Genomic DNA, 17,786 nt, shown 5'->3' on the forward strand with positions numbered 1-17,786 from the left:
TGTTGGAAGGTGGGGGCCAGCAGGCTCCACCTACTTTTATTGAGGCACCCGATTGGTCAGTTTATAACTTGAATAACTTTCATAATATTTTATCCCATAAATTCAACACTTATTACTATAAGGAACCCAATCAAATGTCATAAATTCTTTTTTCTTACAATTAAAAAGTGGCCCAGTTTAGCTGTTCTCTATAGAAGTCTATGGGATTTGGGCTTTTGGTAAACAGCGGGTACTTCCTGTTTGGAACGCAAGAGGGAAGGGGTCACTCAGTCCAGTTCTCTCATACAGTCAATGCTGGGTAAGCAGTGTGTGTGTGGGGGTGGCCCTAAATTCACCTGCTCCCCGTTGACCTCCCCTCCTTTTCTTCTAATGGATGATTCCTTCTGACTGGTCAGCAGGCTCTCCGCGGGCACCTCAGCCCAAGTTCCCCCACGCCAGCAGAACTAAGCCCCACCCGGACACACAAGTCGGTCACGCCAGAATCGAAGCAAAAAGGAGAAAAGTTGAGGCAAAGTCGGGAGAAAGAGGGGAAAACGCTGAAAATCTGGAGAGGAAGATGAAGAGCAGTTTTGCAAAAGGGACAGGACAGAGGGAGATGAAGCTGTGATTTGTTGCGAAGACAGAGGGATTCTGGGAGGAGATAGAGCAGAGAGAGCAGCAGAATGTGTGGAAGAGAAGAAAGCCCCAGGCGGACGAGCGGCCTGGCAGGCGGGGGCCCCCGTGCTCACGTGGCGCAACTGAACCGAATCTGACAGCCGTCCGCACTTATTATCGGAAACAGAACAATAGCGAATTAGGTGCATTACTGCAGCTCCCCTCCCCTGAGTTCCCATCCCACTGAGCTGAGGGAATTACCATCACTTCAAATCCAAATCCAGCCACAGATCAGCTAAACGTCAGCAGCAAAATCGGATTTTTCACCACCAAACAAGCCTGTGCGACTCTGTGTGCACATGTTAAGACTCCTCCTTCACATGAAGACGCACAAACAAGACACACAGAACACAAGTGAGACAGCAAAGTCATGGGAAGGGGAACTTACGATGACTTGAATGTTCAATTGAGATCTTTTTATCTGCATGAACAGGAGAAAAAAAAAGAGAAAAGAAAAAAAAAATAAACTTAAAAAAGAATGGAGTCAATTTAATTAAAAAAAAGCAATTTTAATCCTACAAAAAAATAACAGCACATAAAATAACATAAAAATATAATTTAAGCATGTAAAATGTAATTTAGAATCAAAGAAATAGTAATTCTTTGCTAAAATGAAAATGAAGTTAGATGATTCCTTAATTTGTTTGGGAAAAAAAACAAAGAAAAGCGTGAAAAATGGTTGAGTTATAGGATTTTTTGTGTGGCAAACGTGGGAGAAAACGTGAGTTGAACCCACATCTTTGCTCACCTTCATCCTGCAAAAACACAAACACGTGTCCCTGTGGGAGCGCGATAACGCCCGTGTGAGTAACTGCTCATAACTGAGCGGTTTGAGGAATATCAAAACCATCTTTCTGGATTTTGTCACTTAGAGGAACTCCAATCCAATCATCGCCTCTCATATAAAGCGTGGAGGTTTATATTCGTCCAGCAGCAATTAGAAACTTCCAGGCTGTAATGAAGATGATGGCTTCTGATGTTGTTTTACATTTACGACCGGAGGAGTCTGATGGGAGTCGTGGGAAAAAGCTTTTACTATTTCAGCATCTGAATCTCAGCACAATAAGTGACCCGTAGTTTTTGCTCCAAGTCACACGTTTACAGTTAATGGACAGAATACTGTTTGCCCCCTTCATAGGAGTGTTTGATTTTCTGACGGCCTCCAGGGAAAACTCAGCTATTTGTGGCCAAATCAGAGTGTGTCGGTTTAATTCTGCTGCTCTGCAGAAGGCTTTTTCTGCCTGCCTTGCGTGCCTGCCTGACAGATCGGAAGTGCAGGGATCTTCTGAGCGAGCATATGATTGTCTGCACCCCACATGCATTCTGGAGGCTCGTCTGCATGTTTGGACATGTTGTTTTTGTGTTTGGAGTGAGGGCTTTAAGCGTGCGCTGGAGTTTATCTCCCTGCCTTCATCTAAGATTCGAATGCACTGTCAGCTGGATTCCTCCCAGCTCATCGCAGGGCTGCATACTGGGTGTCAGTGCGAGTCTGACTCACTCTCATATGCTCTTCCCCAATATAGTTTTTCGACTTGCCCGTGTCGTGCACACTTCCCACTCGATCCGCTCTCTTAGCCTCCGCTCGCTCTGTCTTTCCTGTTTCCATCTGTGCTTTTTAGACGCGGATCAGTTGCTTTCTTTCTTTCTGTGCAAGGCTAAATTTGCCCGCCGTGAAACGCATTTCTCGCCGCTGTTTACCGTCGTTCCCTGCACTTTTGCACTTTTCACCGTGTAGCACCTCAGGAATACGGCGTTGAAATAAAAATCACCTTCTAAAGCTAAAATCTGCAAGCATATCAGATTTTTAATGATCAGCAAATGAGCTTAAAGACCCACTCCAATAAAAATTGTGTTTTTATCATGTTCTTGTGGCATTTTTCTGATGGCATCTGGCTCTAAACTGTACGGCTGGAGAGCTCCAATATTGGTCGGCAATATAGGACTGTGGGTGGGGAGTAAGTATAGGCTCATTTCTCATCATCCCTTTGCGTGCATTGTCTCCCACTAACCTGCAATACCTCACACCCCCAACTTAACATTAACAGTGTAACAAAAACAAAGAGCAATATCTGAGCTTTCCAGTTGTACAGTTTAGATCCAGATTCCAGCCCAGACGAGGAAAACAAAGACGTTCAGGGATCTATTTGTCTGCAAATGGATGCATCAGAAAGGAGCAGAGCAGGGAACTTGTAGCTCCCCGGTTGTAGTCCTACATATCAACTACAAACTTGTTCAAACTGCATTTTTTTTCATCTGCTCCTGATTCACAGCGATTTGAATAAAGAAATACACAGAAATGCAGTTTTAACCGTATTTTCTTTATATATGTCCTCCATCCTGAGAAAAATGCATCAAAAATACCAAAAACACAATTTTATTGTTGTGGGTCTTAAACCAGATCTAGCCACTTTTCACTAAATGTGGGGACTTACTTCTTGCACAAAGCCCCTCGGTGCAGTTTTTGCTCTCCATCATGCTGCCACTGCAGTGCTTTCCTCCGTTTATGGGTGAGGGGGCTTGGCATTCGCGGCTTCTCCAGTGGGTGCACTCTGTCCCACAGGCGGACCACTTTGCCCACTCCGTCCAGCCTCCATCCACTGGAAGGACAGCAGGCAAGTGTAATTTCATGTGATCCTTTTTAAGCATTTGCTGTGATCTTGTGGAGGAGTTTAGGCAGCCGGCTGCTCTGCAGACGAGCTGCTTTGCAGTCGAGCTGCTTTGACACACGAAAACAGCCTGAGTGGTCGACAGTGATAAAATGATGCAGCTTGATGTTTGCTGTATCAGCAGCAGAAATACTCAGGAGGACATTGTTTACCTGGACAGAGTGTCGTACAGGTGACTCTCTGCACTGGGGGGCCGTCGCAGAACGCTCCTCCATTCAGAGGGGTGGGATTGGTGCAGCTGCGAGTGCGGCGCTGCCAGCCCCGCCCACAGCGAGCATTACACTCCGACCACTCGGTCCAAGAAGACCAGCCTCCACTTACTGAAACAGAGACACGTGCATTTAGGAGACGAGAGAAACTCCCAACATTGTTGCTCTGGTAAATTTTTAATGTTAATGACAGCAGAGCTTTTCTTAATGTCCTGTTAGGCAATTAAAACAGAAGTTATGCTTTGAAAAGGGGTTTACAACCACCCTGTGTTGATGCTTTGCTCAAAAAGTAACCTCAGTTGTGTTCTAAAGTGCAGGCTGCTTATTCTATGGAAAAGAGCAAAGTCACTTGAGAGGAATTTCCCCTAAAAATCTCCTTAACCATGTCCTGTTAAATGAATCTAACATACTTAGGAAAGAAAATTAAACATTAAAACATTAAAAGAAACATAGAAATATTAGAAGGGTGATCATTGGGATTAAAGTTTAAAGAAAGTTACAAGTGAACTGAATTCAAAGTAAGCTTTAAGTAACAGTGCGGATGTAAACCTTTGAATAAAAAGGAATTAATTGCAGCTGAGAACAGGTGGGGCTTTAAGCTGGATTTACATAGAATGAGTGTTTCAGCTGATCTAAGACTTCCTGGAAGTCTTTTCAAGATCTGTGGAGCATAGAAGCTGGATGCTCTTCACCATGTTTGGTTTGGACTCCAGGAGCTGACAAAAGACCAGATCCAGACAACCAGAGAGGTCAGGCTGGTAAATACTGGGTCAGGGGGTCAATCATGTGATTCTGGTGCAAAGCTTTCTAAACCAGCAACACAACTTTAAAGTGTATCCTGTCCTGTAAAAACACTTACAGCCAGGCCAACTAGAGATGAACGCAGATCCTGTTTAAACATCAGATCTTTAAGCCTTGAAATATTTTAAAGCTGATAATAGGCTGATTTTGTGACTGTCTTAATGTGTTTATCAAAATATAAACCTGTGTCCAGCACTACACCCAGGTTTCTGGCCTGGTTGGTGGGTTTTAGATGAATAGATTCTCTGTAGCCCAAATACAACAATTGATCTTGTTTAGCTGAAGTACCATAAATTGTGGCTCATCCATTCATCTAATGTCTTCAATGCATCTATAAAGAGTCTGTACAGGGCCTTGGTCTCTTAATGTCATTGTAATATAAATCTGTCTGTCATCTGCATAAATATAGTAACTTACGTTGTTGTTCTTTCTAACCTGGGTGAGAAGAAGCATGTCAATGTTAAATAGAAGTGGCACCAGGATGGAGCCTTGGGGAACTCCACATGTAATTTCTGCTGACTTAAATGTGAAGTCAGCATACTTCAGTTTTCCAAGTCTGTTTTGTACCCGTTTAGTACTTGGCCAGTTTTCCAGTTGTTTGAGTAATATGGGATGTTAAGAAAAGGTGTTCCTCACCGTAAACAATGACTGTGGCTGTGCTGCTGCGTCTTTTGGCAACCACATTGCGAGCCACACACGTGTAATTAGCCGTGTCCGAGAGTCTGGCCTGTTTGATGATTAAATTGTGATCGATCGTGATCAGGAAATTGGAGTCCTTTGATGGGTCGATGACATCCTCATTCTTCAGCCAATCCACCTGGAAGGATGAGGAAAGAGACAGTCATGGACCTCTAAAATTTAAATGATAAAGTAAAAAAAATAATCTAAGACTAGAAAAGTTTCTGAGCTACGACTACGCAAGATTTCAAATAACAGATGGATGGATTATTTGATGAATGCATTTCTGAGATCCCTTTCTTATTAGTATGATCAAAACTTTCCTTCTTGTAAAAAGGTAAAATCCAAGAAACTCTCAAAATGTCCTAATTTCCTTTTATTTAATCCTTTTCCCTAAACTGCTGTGTCTCAGCACAAATTGCTTAACATCAGAATATGTTTATGCTTAAAAATGAGCAGCAAGCAACACGTAAACTTACAGATTATTAAGCTATCACAGCTCACAGTTATAATCAAACATTTGGACAGTTTTGATCACTTTATGTGCCTCATATCAAACACGGGTAACGCAAACTGTGCAATTTTGTGTTAAAAATCTAGGATTTATGCTTATATTTCCCTAATATCCGTTTTTATAAGGCTGAAACATCTTTTTATCAGGCCGCTAAAAAGAACAGACATGCTTAATAAAAGGAGCATACTTAATTAGGTGACACAAATCTCTTTTTTCATCCAAATAAGTTGTGCCACTTTTTTCCAAGGATGTATAAGTCTATTTGACATGCTGTTGTATTGCCAGAGCTCAGAGTTAAACCATGACACAGTATTGATTTTAGCCGTTTGCAGCTGAAAAAACAGAGAATCTATTCACTGATGTGAGAGTTTCAGGGAGTTTTTGATTGGTGGTGTCAAAATGTCTGTGGTGTGCCCTTTACTTTTCTTCCCATTCTTTTATGTTTCCTTGAAACTGCATACGGGAAATTAGCGCAGCAGGAAAGGGAGTTCATGTACTTTTGAGCTATATCAAAAATTTAATAATTTTCATTCTCATCCAAGCTAAACCCCCAAAGTGATGGGGTTTGAGGGGGTACCTCGGCGGCGGGCATGCCCTCCGGGGGTCGACACTGCAGCAGCACCTCCTGCTCCAGCCGCACCTCCCTCCCCAGAGGCTCCTGCTCAAAGTTCTTTCTCAGGTCTGTAGACAACAACACACATCAGTTTATTAACTGACCTTCATAACAGTTATTGCTATATACATATATGCATATACATATGGGTGCTGTGGGTTTTTGGGTTGGGGGGTCGTACATTCATTTAACAGGAGCACAGACATGTCTTAAGCTACACTCACACCAAAGGCAATAAAAGCGTCAAATTTGCATCGGACGCCTATTTCGCAAACATCAAATTCTCCTCTGGTCGCTCGTCCAAAAGGGTGTTTACAAACTAGATGCTCTAGATGCGTTCAGGAGGAGCTACCGCCTAAAGATTTTAGCCTCATCGCTACACGGAAGCATTGTCTGTATGGAAGACACGGATGACAATGAGAGATCAGGTTGATTTCATTTTAAGAGCTCTACAACAGCATCGATAATCACGTCTCCATGTCTGGGTTCATGAGATCATTCAGACATTCTCCCAGCACGCCGACCTTCACCAACTACTGCAGGAGCTGCGTCTGAATGACCGTGCTTCCGTCTCGGTGACCCAGTTTGACGACTTGCTGTCCCACATTAGTCCGAGGAGGGAAAAAAATGTAAAAAACGAATACAATTAGTTGATTGTTTTATTGGTGTCTTGATTTAAAAAAATTATATTACAAAGTTTCGAAGTAGAACGATGAGCTTCTCTTCCGTGTTGGTTTTGGACTTAACCTGCTGATTGTGTCATCAACGCGCCACGTGTCAAAACCGAGTCTCTGATGGGCCAATGCCAAAGACCAGTTTTTTTTTTCAACTCTCGATGAGCTGTGCTACAATGCCCAAATCGAAGCGCTGTGTACATCGTTCAAATCACGCTGCAAGACCACCTTTGATCGCGACCGTACATTGACTGACTGAAATGGACGCGAATAACTTTCCGTTTGAACACAGCTTTAGAGTTCCCTTGTTGCTCATGCAGCCACCTTAAGGGATGTCATGAAAACTGAATATACCATTGTTGTGCGTGTGGTAAATGTATCGTAAAGTATTCGCAAGAGCAATGGAAGTTGCACACTCATGACGTACAGGTGACGCTGTCATACTCTAGTCATTAATACAGTTTGAGTACTGGGCCCTTACTGACCCCGTGTAAAACTTACATGCGATCCTAACGTAGGCCCGGACGCTCTTGGTGGTGCCGGCCGAGCTCCAGGCCACACATTGGCACCAGTAGTCTTCCAGCCCGAACAGCTCCTCCACCTGAGTCCTGGACACTGAAATGTCCACCTCCCGCACCACCAGACCTGAGCGAGAGGGAGAGATCAGGATGTAAACTGAATAATTCACTGGCTGCACGCCAAAAGCAATTAACGTGCACATAAAACCCTGTAGGGCCTAATGGATCATGTTGTTGAAAATGAAATTGGTAATTGAGTATGATGTTTATTTCTATAAATTCCGAGGTGACATCGGTCTCTTTCGTGTTTGCACCTGTGATCTGGTCCAGGCTCTCTCTGGTGACGTGATCGTTCTGGTTCACCCACTCCCCGTTGCATTTGAAGTAGATCTGGGTGGCGGGCGACGCCCGGCAGCGCAGCTGGACAGGCCGGTTCTTTACGATAAAAGCATCCTCTGGCTCCAGCAGGAACACTGGGAGAGGCTCCGCTGGTGCCGATGGATAGGAGTCAGGGAGTCCCTCTGTGTCAACGTCATCGCTGCTCTCTGGAAAAAATGGATTTGGTCAATTTCAGGGGAGAAAACAAACCAGAAAGAGGAATAACAAAACACTTTTGTTCATTTATGTAAAAACACAAAACATATTCTGCTATGTCTAGTTAAAGGACCACTGGGAATGCTTTTAAAAAAGGATCAGAAGAAGGCGGGAGTGGGACTTTAAGCTGCTGACAGCGAAAACCATAAGTGGTGAAGCTCAACATCATTATTGCCTCCGAGAGTCACCTTTCGTCTATCCAAGGCCCGGCTCTCGCTTTGCCTTGTCAGGAGAAGTGCGGGCCTGTCAGCTGAAGAAGAGAGCCGCTAACCTTCCACATGTAGGTGCTGTTGGTCGCACATTATCTCCTGACATTTCTGATGTGACACGTCGCGCGTTCCGACGCTGCCAAGCTCCTCCTGGCAGAAACAATGGCTTCCTCTGACCTCTGCAGTCAGACTATATAAAAATAATCTGATTTAGATTTGGACAGGTTGGACAATTCAGTTTGTAAAGGACTGTTGGAAACAGTTTGTGCAGATAACGTTTGACATATAATGTATTTTAAGAGATTCTTGGGATTCATGATTGCAACACAAAAAGAAAGTGCTGAAGGTCATGAAGGGATTCTTCTTTTTGTGCAATATTTATTTACTCTTGAGTAAAAAGTTCTAACTCTTTCCATTACTTTGTCTTCAGAGCAAAGCTAATGCATCTTTAATGGTGTTGACAACCAATATAAATTTCTCATAAGATTATAAAATAAGATTATAAGAATGATCTGAATTCAATGAGCATTAGGAATGAGAAAGGGGCAACAAGCAGAAAAAGGAAAATAAGGCAGTAGAAAAATCCAGCAAAGTACAGTTTCTAATTTCTTTTCTGTGACACACAAAGATGAAAAAAAATGCAGTTTCGTTGCTTTTTATGAAAATATCAGTGTGTTTTTACGCGAATCAAACACATTTTTCTTTTAAAAATGGCAATCACAACCGAAAAACACACAAAAAAAAAGCACATTTTAACTAAAAGGTTGTGTGTTCTAAAAATGCTTCCTGTCCGGATGTTAAAGATCCTTTTTTTCTGTTTCTACTTTAACTGAAAAGGAACTCTAAATATTGATTTATTCTGCTCCTCTGATCAAGCAGAAAAACACATTTAGCTGAGATTCCTTGCAACCTGCTCATTCATAGTGTGATGGGAGTAACTACAGATGCATTACAGTAACTTTAGCTGCAACTCTGCAGAGTAGGACAAATTTTCTATTGACTTTTTTTAGTATTATTTTACTCATTCCACGTCAAATAACTCTTTTAATGGCAATGGATTACTTTTTAAATGCAATAAAAGTAATCTATAATGAGTTACAGTTTGGAAGTAACTTGCACATCATTATCAGTCAATTCTCTGAAAAGAAGAGGACATGCTGAGTCAGTGGTTGCTATGCCAACTAGTGGCATTTCCTCATTTTATCACTGATGTTTTAAAAGATCCCATTAAAAATTATGATGTCAATGAATAAGAACTGTAAAATATAAATTGAACAAATATATAAGATAAAATTTTTACATCTGAACAGTCAAAGTAATTTTCCTGGGGAAATCCAGATTTAAGGTGAGCTTTAAATTCCTACATGGAGGTTTCTCCATAACTAACACCCTTATGACAGACTCAGTCGTCATCCAAAGTTGTCAACGTCCCCCAGTTCACGTATATTGCATATATTTTATAGGTGTGGGGGGATATTTAGATGTCTTGATTGTGATTGTGAACTTTAAATAATCCAAATCGAATAAAAAAGGCCATCTAACATCAAAGTTATGTTTTTCACCTGGACGTTTTTGTACAGCACACGACCCTGGAGGCCGCGTGGTCCGACCAGCTCCAACTTCACTAGAAGCTAATGTTTGGAAGCCTTTTGGCTTTTTCTATGTCGATGGTCACAGTCGTGCTGCGTGTAAGAAACGAACAAAACAAACAAGCAAAGTCATGTCGCACACTTCCATCTGGAGGAGGACAAGAATAATCAAGCAGGTGTTCCTGGCGTAGGTTAAAGAGCATCCCGGTAAAGCTAAACTATTGATTAACAATTACATTATTATGATATTTAAAGACCCACTCTGATAAAAATGGTGTTTCTGGTGTTTTTAACATGTTCTTGTGGACTTTTTCTGATGATGGAGGACATATAAATAGAAAATTAAGCTAAAAATGGCATTTCTGATCATTTATTTATTCAAATGGTTGTGAATCAGGAGCAGATAAAAAAAAGCCATCTAAAAAGGGGACATGGGGAGGGGAAGAGGAGGCGGGGTTGCCCCCACAACTCCTGCCGCTCTGCAGAAACTCTGTCCAAGAAAGCGACACAGGTTTTTGGACTTTGGCTAAAAACTGTATAATCATAATGAAAAGACTGCTGGGATACTTTGGGTCTTTAAGCTGAAATACATTTTTCCTGAACTACTTTTTTTATTGTTGATGCTGTGAAAGATTTATCACATCAAACATTTTTCATGTCACAATTTTGTAATTCTTAAAACTTACAAATGTACTTTTTTTTTGAAGAAAAGTAAGTAAAATTGTTTGAGTGTCTTTTGTTGAATTTTAAAAAAATGCATAGATTCAGGTTGCATTAATAATTGTTTCCTGAATTGTAAACAAAATCGATTCCCACCCCTAATATTTCACTGGTGGCAGCTTCGAGCTTAAAGCGTAGACATCCACAGGACGGCGACTGTCCTTAAATTCCCATCATTCTCTGCTCTTTTAGACATGTTTCAGACTGCACTCTGCACACCTGCACAGACGAACAGGTACAGACGCCACAGAGTGGTGTCTAACAATGCAAACCAATCATAACGGTCATTATCCTGCTCACCATTCTGTTCTGTCTTCACTAAGCTGTCGTCGCCACTCTTTCAGACTCTGAATTCATCGTCAATAAGCGAATGTGTTGTCCCTTCCCACCCCTCACACCCGCTCTTTCCCTTTGTCCGGCATTGATCGGTCTGTGTTCAAACTCTGGCTGAAAACACAGCCTGTCACTCGTCAGGCATGACGAGAGGCAGACAGGCGGAGGGAGGCAGCGGTTTAAGCAGAGACAGACAGGGAGGAGAGCGGATAAACCTCCATCTCTCAGTCCAGTCTGTGTGTGTGTTTGTGCTGAGAGGCCTGACAAGAGGCTCCGTTTAATTAGAACACAAACAGATGCATTGCAGAAGAGACAGACAACCTACTTCTCTAAACCCCGTCTTACTCCGGCGTAATGGAACTGAGGGTTTCAAGTGGAACCTGTGTTTTTGGGCCAGCATACAAACATTCATCAGAGCTCAGCAGCTGGCAAATTGTGCAAAATGGAGGAGACTTAAAGATGAGAACACCTCGCTGCGCCGCGCAGCAAGTCTTTTATTACTCTAATGACAGACAGCACACAGCTAGACAGCAAACACACACTTCTGGGTATCTCTTCCAGAACACACAATCATGTGAGAGCACACAAACACACACACGCTATTCTTAAGGGGTGCATTCTCATTCATGAATGCCCACCTCAACTGCAGGTAAAGTGCATACTTTCAGTAAATAAAAGTGGAAGATAGTCTTCAAAAGAAGAAAGAAAATGCATGGCAAAGGATGAACGAACCCAAAGTTTATGTGCGATACACTGCAAATACGCAAAATCTCCAAAACGATTTTTAGCCTTAAAGGGCCCTTATAGTGCTTTTTTTTAAGGCCCTTCAGGGTAAACTAGATCCATATATATGATAATATATTACCTTTTGCACACCAAAGAACGTTATTAGAAAAGAAGGAAAGTTATTTTTACGAGCAATTTTCCATCCCGGAAGTAAGTCGACCCGATCTCTGAGGCTCCGCCTTTCCGTTCCTTGTGGGTACCGCCCATTTTATCCCGTCAACTTAGAGCCGAGCTCTGCAGCGTGTCTGCCTTTTGCCCACAAAAACAAACAACATCCGAACTTTTGCAAAGGTGGACGTGCATAGTGTTCATATTGAAGAAAAGCGTTTAGCCTATCGCCGCTAGCTGCTCGGAGAAAGTGGGTGCGTGTTAGTCTGGAGGGGGGGCTGGCGGCGCAGACTCTTCCTTGAAGGGGGTGTTCCTCACTTTGTGACATCACAATGTGAGGACCTGCTCGTTTTCACGGGGTGGGAGGGGCTGGTGCTCAGAGAGCAGGGTTTTAGAGGAATACTCAGAAATGCTGGAATGGTGATTCCAGCTTAGACGTCGTACATGGATCCATCTGTTTGCATCAGAATGGAGCAGAGCAGCGTATCTTCCATGTCACAAATATGATATTTTTTAACTACATTTTTCCGTCTGCTCCTGATTCACAATGATTTGAATAAAGAAATACTCTTAAGCTTAATTTTCTTTATCTATGTCCTACATTATGAGAAAAATGCCACAAGAACATAATAAATATACTAAAAACACACTTCTTTATCGGACTGGGTCATAAAACAGGACAAAAATGTATAAATACTTTAAAATATAAAACCTTTCTTTGATTTTTTTTAAGAAATAACATTTCAGATAACCAGACTAATGCATGAGTGTTTATAGCTAATATTAGGATTTAATTTCACCCTCAATGGGCAGCACATCACAACTCATTTTAAGGACAAATTGTATTAGTTTCATTGGCAGATTTTTTCACTTCAAACAAAGAAATAAAATTTTGTTTTCTATATTTCCTAACTTCTTTTTTTCCCTCCATATCGCAGTATCGTCTGTGACGGAAACCATTTTTGTTTCTCATCCCGTCTTCCTCTGTCTCACGCAAACCCACGGATGACTATAATTTTCTTAGCCCCAGTGCCTCCAGCCAGAGTGGAGTCTAAAGCATCTGTGCTTTATCATTACCTTTAGAGAGTTAGTCATTACTGTCCCCTCCAGTGCCCTCACTATCCCAACACTGCACTCAGCACAGAGAGCGGGGCGGGGGGGGGGGGGGGGGGGGCTAAGAGCAGAGTATATAGGAAGAAAGAAAACTTGGAAGCAGCCAAACAACAGATCCACACCATCAAAGACACGGGGTCAAGCTGTGCCTTTTTTCTCTTTCAAGCATCCTATGGGGTCAAAAACAAACAACATATCAGCAGCCGACCTCCTCCTTCCGCTCTCCGAGGAGGCTTTCTCCTCGCCGTGCCCTGACTCCGGGCCTCCTTCCCCTCCTGCCAGGTGGATTCAAAGCTCAGCGCAGCTCAACTTTAATTGCAGACACAAAAGATGGAGCCCAAGACAGCAGAGAGGACAAATGATCAAAACATGACTGTGCTTCTGACGGCAGTATTAACAGCGCCAATTAATAGAGTGATCAGCAGCCGTTATGTAACTCGGACTGGCTGAGCGTATACATCCTCGGCATCCAATCGACTTCATTAGCGGCGTTGTTGCGAGAAAGCCCCGGGGGTGAAGGCTGCACTCACTCAGAGACAGGTCGAAGGAGACAGAGATGGATGAAGAGAGACGCTCTCTCCTTGCCTTCCTTAAAGGACAATTACGAGGCGTGATTGATATTCAGACCGACCTGATCTTCATCAGACTGGAAAAAAAGGAAGACAGCAAGCAGGAGAAGCACACTGCAAACTATTTGATCCTAGCAAAGATTTAAAACCCAGTTTTAGACATATAGTGTATATTTCCAGGTTTTAACTTCTTTTTCCAAGCTTTTCCCTAAATCAGCAGTCTGGGATTTATTTTTGCCTCATTAGGAGCTATGATCTAGAAATAAGGAAATTATAATCAGAAAAAGTCAGAATCCTTTTGCTCTAAACCCTTCCCAATCGAAAAACTTGATTTAAGACTCAAAAAACTCAAATTGCCTAATTTAAGACAATTGTGTTTATTTCCTGAAGGCAATATTTGAAAGATGCTATTTAAAGTTTAATAAAACTGAGACTGCCATTCATTGTCATTATTTTGGAACTAAAAAATGCAGATTTATGTTCTTAGAATAGGTGCTAGTTTTAGATTCCATGAGGATTTATTAAAATGGACAGACTTGTCCTAAGATTCTCATTTTGTTCTCCTTTTGTTAAAAAACGAATCCCTTAAATTTATTAAACTAGTTTTTTTTGTAAAATCATAACACACAAACCATATGATTGAAACTATGAAAATAATCCTTAATATTGGGCTGTGTAACATTGGATTTGAAGTAGTTCTATGTAACCAAAGAGCCACCTTTCAATTTCGCTTTTATAACCAATTGCCTATATATTATATATATAGTTTTTGTCTGTTTGTTCTGTTTTATTATATGTCATTTTCTGTATTTAATTTTATTTTCCATTTTATGGAAATTATTCTGAATTTGGTCCCAGTGTTTCCGGTGGGGATTCTTTGTCGCTTTGGTCTGGGGCTGTTGCCGCGGTTCTTGCCCTCGCTGGGCCAGGGGTCCAGCAGTGGAGCCTCACGGGTGAGGAATGGACCCCAATGCTGTCCCGGTCTGGGTGGGTACTGTTTCCTCACAGCAGAGCCAAGTCTAAAGTTACTTTTATAAGTTGCCTTTTTAAGAAGTGTTTGTTGTGTGTGGGGCCAGGGGATGTGTTAACGGAGGGAAGGGAGTAGGGTTTTTATTTGAATTTCTGCCTCTTTTTTGCTTTTATTTGTAAAACACTTCGACCTGCGCGAACTATGACTAGTTCTTTTTATAAATAAAGTTTGATTGAAATAACATTTAGCTTTTTTAGCTTATTTTGCCCTTTTTGAATGTTTGTGTGGAACTCCTTGAATCTGGAGTTTAATATCTTATTATCAGATTTCTGGTTAAGTAAAAAATCTCTCGCTGCACAGACTTTTTTAGTGATTTTCTTCTTAAGATGACAGTTCCTATTTTTAGGCTTCCTCTTTTTGCGGCGCAGGAGAAAAACGCACGACGGAGGAAGGAAAGCCGGAGCTCAGAGGTTTTTTTTATGATGGGAAATCAGTGAGCTGGCATCAGACAACAGGAGCGCAGGTCAGAGTGACACAGCATTACTTCACACATCAACAAAGGCCGGCGGCGTTTAGAGTCAAGCAGTTCACCCACAAACACACACTTCAACCAACAATTCAACCGGCCCTGCTTTGATAGAAAATGTCATTATTTCCTGGTGACTCACAGACGTGTCACTATTTTTCCACCATGACAGCTGTGCAGCGGAAGCAGGAAAAGAGAATCTGACAACTCTAAGGTTTTCCCTCGTGAAGCTTTTTGGCATTTGAAAGTTCTGGTATGCTGACAGCGGGGGGCTTTCTTTGGATTTACCACAGTCACTAACATATGGTGCTATCCTGTGTATTAAGGGATGTCATTCAAATGGCTCCTTCTTTTTTTCTGATTTTCTTTCTTTACCCGTCTGCATCATCAGTGTATGTTACATTATGTTCATCATACATAGTGAACATAAACCAGCAGCTGATTTCTCTGTTTCAGAGCAAAACGCTGACGAATCAGAGCATTCCTGAATCTGAACAATAACGAGACAGAAAATGTCAAAAGTTGCTGCTGCAACTCAGAACTCAACAGGAAATAATGAACTTTTTTTTTTTGACTCCTATGAATTATAAGCCCCGGGCTGCTCTGTGTGGTAGTGGTTAGCACCCTTAAAGCCAGAGGGTTCAAATCCCAGCTGGGAACTTTCAGAGTTTGAATGTTGTCCTTGTGCATGCGTAGGTTTGCATGCTTCAGGGGTCGATTGGTGCCTCTAAGTTGCCCCTAGGATGCGAGTGTGTGTTGTTTTATGTCTCTGTGTGGCCCCGCCGTCGCCCAACAGTAGCTGGGATAGGCTCCAGCAGCACCATGATCCTAAGCAGGTTTGGAAAATGGATATATTGATGGGATTATTACTTACAAGTCGTTAAGAGATCACGATTTGGGCTTTTTCTTTAGGTGTTTTTAAAAAAAAAAAAGAAATAAACCATTTACCCCAAACAGGTTAGAGGTTCATCATTAGATCACATGGAAACACTGACCACCACAATGTTTGCACTTGAGAAATGAAACAAGTTCTTGACTGAGCGAGTGCCCCAAAAAAAACTCACCAAAGGCACTGGGAGAACATTTGAAGTCAGCCTCATTAAGGCTCAGCAGGAATTTAGACCAGGTTCTCTTGTAGTTAACGGAAAAACGCAGTTGCTAAGGAAATTCAAAAATTTACTTTTGCCGATTCTTCTAAAAATGACATAGATGTCCTCGTCACCGCAAAGTGACCAAAAAATAGAATGGTTGCTATGGAGATAATCCCAGCAGAGAAGCAGCCATTTTTGAAGAAAAAAAGTTTTTTTTTTTAAAAAGAATTTGTCACATGCAGGGGCAGAGGGGGAGATTAAGGGGCGTGTAGCAGTCACTCAGCCAGTGAGGGCAGGTCGACATTGGGTGGATAGAGCCTTCGGGTCACAGACTGCCTCTCTTGGCTTTAATTTTAATTATTTTTGTGTTGTCAGCTGACATCCTTGAGACACAGCACTAGAACAGAGGCAGGTAGGTGACAGGAAAACGGATTGGCGCAGAGGAGAAGGCCAGGCGCGTGACGAAGATTCCCAGTGACAGAAGTGCTTTGCTCGCCTGTCCGGCATGTCCGGGTGGCAAGAGGAGACAGCCCGAGGACATGGCAACATGCATGGAAAGCACACAAAAAGAAACTTGTGACAATTTCAGAGGCCTGCAAATCTTCTTTAAAGATACGCTTGTAAATAGAGTGTTATCCCACGCTCTTAGCTGCAAGGTGTGCTGCCCTCGCACCCTCTAATTATAAATGAAGTGTGACCTGCCCTTTGTCAAAAAGACTCACCTTCTGCCTCCTTTTTTTCCCACAAGCCTTTGGTGTCATAATAACACTTAATCGCCCCTGTTGGCAGTTACGCCGTGAGGGAATGTTTGGACGCTCAGGTGCAAACATGAGAAAAAGGGCTTTTGATGCAGAAGGAAAGCATGTCACTCAGTGGTGTTTTCCACCGATAACTACGTTCATTTTGCAGACTTTTGTGGCTCCTTCACCCCTGCTGGAGGTGGAGACCGTGGATTATGTTTACCCAGTGTGTGTCTGCGACAGACACTCAATGCCGGTGTTTTTGAGCATGTGGGTGAGTGTGACTGTGAGAGTGGGAGCGCTAAGAGGATTTGTGCTTGTGTTGCAGCCGCTGCTGATGCGTTTGAATAAACAGAAGGGGGTGGGGGTGGGGGGAAGCATGATCTGTCACAGCTAGGGGGCGCCTCACCTCCCCCCCACAGAGCTCATGAATCACTGCCCATCAAAAAGTGTCCCCGTTCAGATTCTGTGGGCTCTGAAGACCACCTACCGCATGGGAAGACAGGCATAAACAAGGAGAGCTATAAATCTTCATCAGAAGAGGAGCCAGTGGGTGAGAAAGACGGCGACGTTTTCAAATGATACTCACCAAACAACAACTATTGTTTTAAGTGTAATACGTGGAGGTCAGACTTGGATTGTGCCGTGAGACTTTTCTTGTGCAGAGACTAAGGCGCCACTGCGCTGCTGTGATCAGAGCTGTCGGCCCAAAGTGGCTAGTTGCCATGGAAGGTGTTTGCATGGAGCCGGCTCCTCAGGAGACCTCCGGTCTACATCAAACACCGTGCAGTCTCACACACTTTTGTCTACAGCCCCTTTTTCCACGTTGGAAGTTGAAAATCTGTCATCCTCTGGCATTGCTCGTCTGCCTGTGTGCGAACGCGTACGGTGAATAGGTGAGCGGTACAGTGGGATGAGTGTTTGGAAGCTGGGGCTGCTTAAACGGCTGTAATTACATGAGAAGATGAGCTGCATTCCTTCCTGAGGGCAGGCTGATTACAGGCCTCTTCTCTCTGGGCCCCTGTAATTACCCACCCGATCCTGCCTACCCTCCCCAACCAAGTTTCACCCTTCGTCCCACTCTGCTGGCATGAGCTCTGCAGCGTTGGGC

At 42.8% G+C, this 17,786-nt stretch overlaps 1 protein-coding gene across 5 annotated transcripts in view; it reads right to left on the bottom strand.

The window, feature by feature from the left end:
- The window catches only part of unc5b (unc-5 netrin receptor B), a 66,492-nt gene that overhangs the window by 11,879 nt on the left and 36,827 nt on the right, over window positions 1–17,786 (bottom strand). For 2 of the 5 annotated variants that reach the window (XR_013647670.1, XM_023963579.2), the window contains exons 2-8: window positions 7,642–7,872; window positions 7,311–7,454; window positions 6,100–6,203; window positions 4,967–5,147; window positions 3,473–3,640; window positions 3,087–3,251; window positions 1,043–1,075 (exon numbers count right to left, since the gene is read on the bottom strand). Coding sequence is in view for 3 of the 5 variants with exons in the window: in XM_023963579.2 (XP_023819347.1) it covers window positions 1,043–1,075; window positions 3,087–3,251; window positions 3,473–3,640; window positions 4,967–5,147; window positions 6,100–6,203; window positions 7,311–7,454; window positions 7,642–7,872 (1,026 nt within the window). In the remaining 2 variants the exon portion in view is untranslated. Of the gene's footprint in view, window positions 1–1,042; window positions 1,076–3,086; window positions 3,252–3,472; window positions 3,641–4,966; window positions 5,148–6,099; window positions 6,204–7,310; window positions 7,455–7,641; window positions 7,873–8,192; window positions 8,293–17,786 lie in introns of those variants that run through there. The other 3 variants (XR_013647671.1, XM_023963580.2, XM_078931392.1) reach the window with 2 other exon arrangements.

The sequence above is a fragment of the Oryzias latipes genome, chromosome 15 (assembly GCF_053564925.1).
Source record: "Oryzias latipes strain Hd-rR chromosome 15, Olatipes_Hd-rR_3.1".
NCBI classification, from domain to species: Eukaryota; Metazoa; Chordata; class Actinopteri; order Beloniformes; family Adrianichthyidae; genus Oryzias; species Oryzias latipes.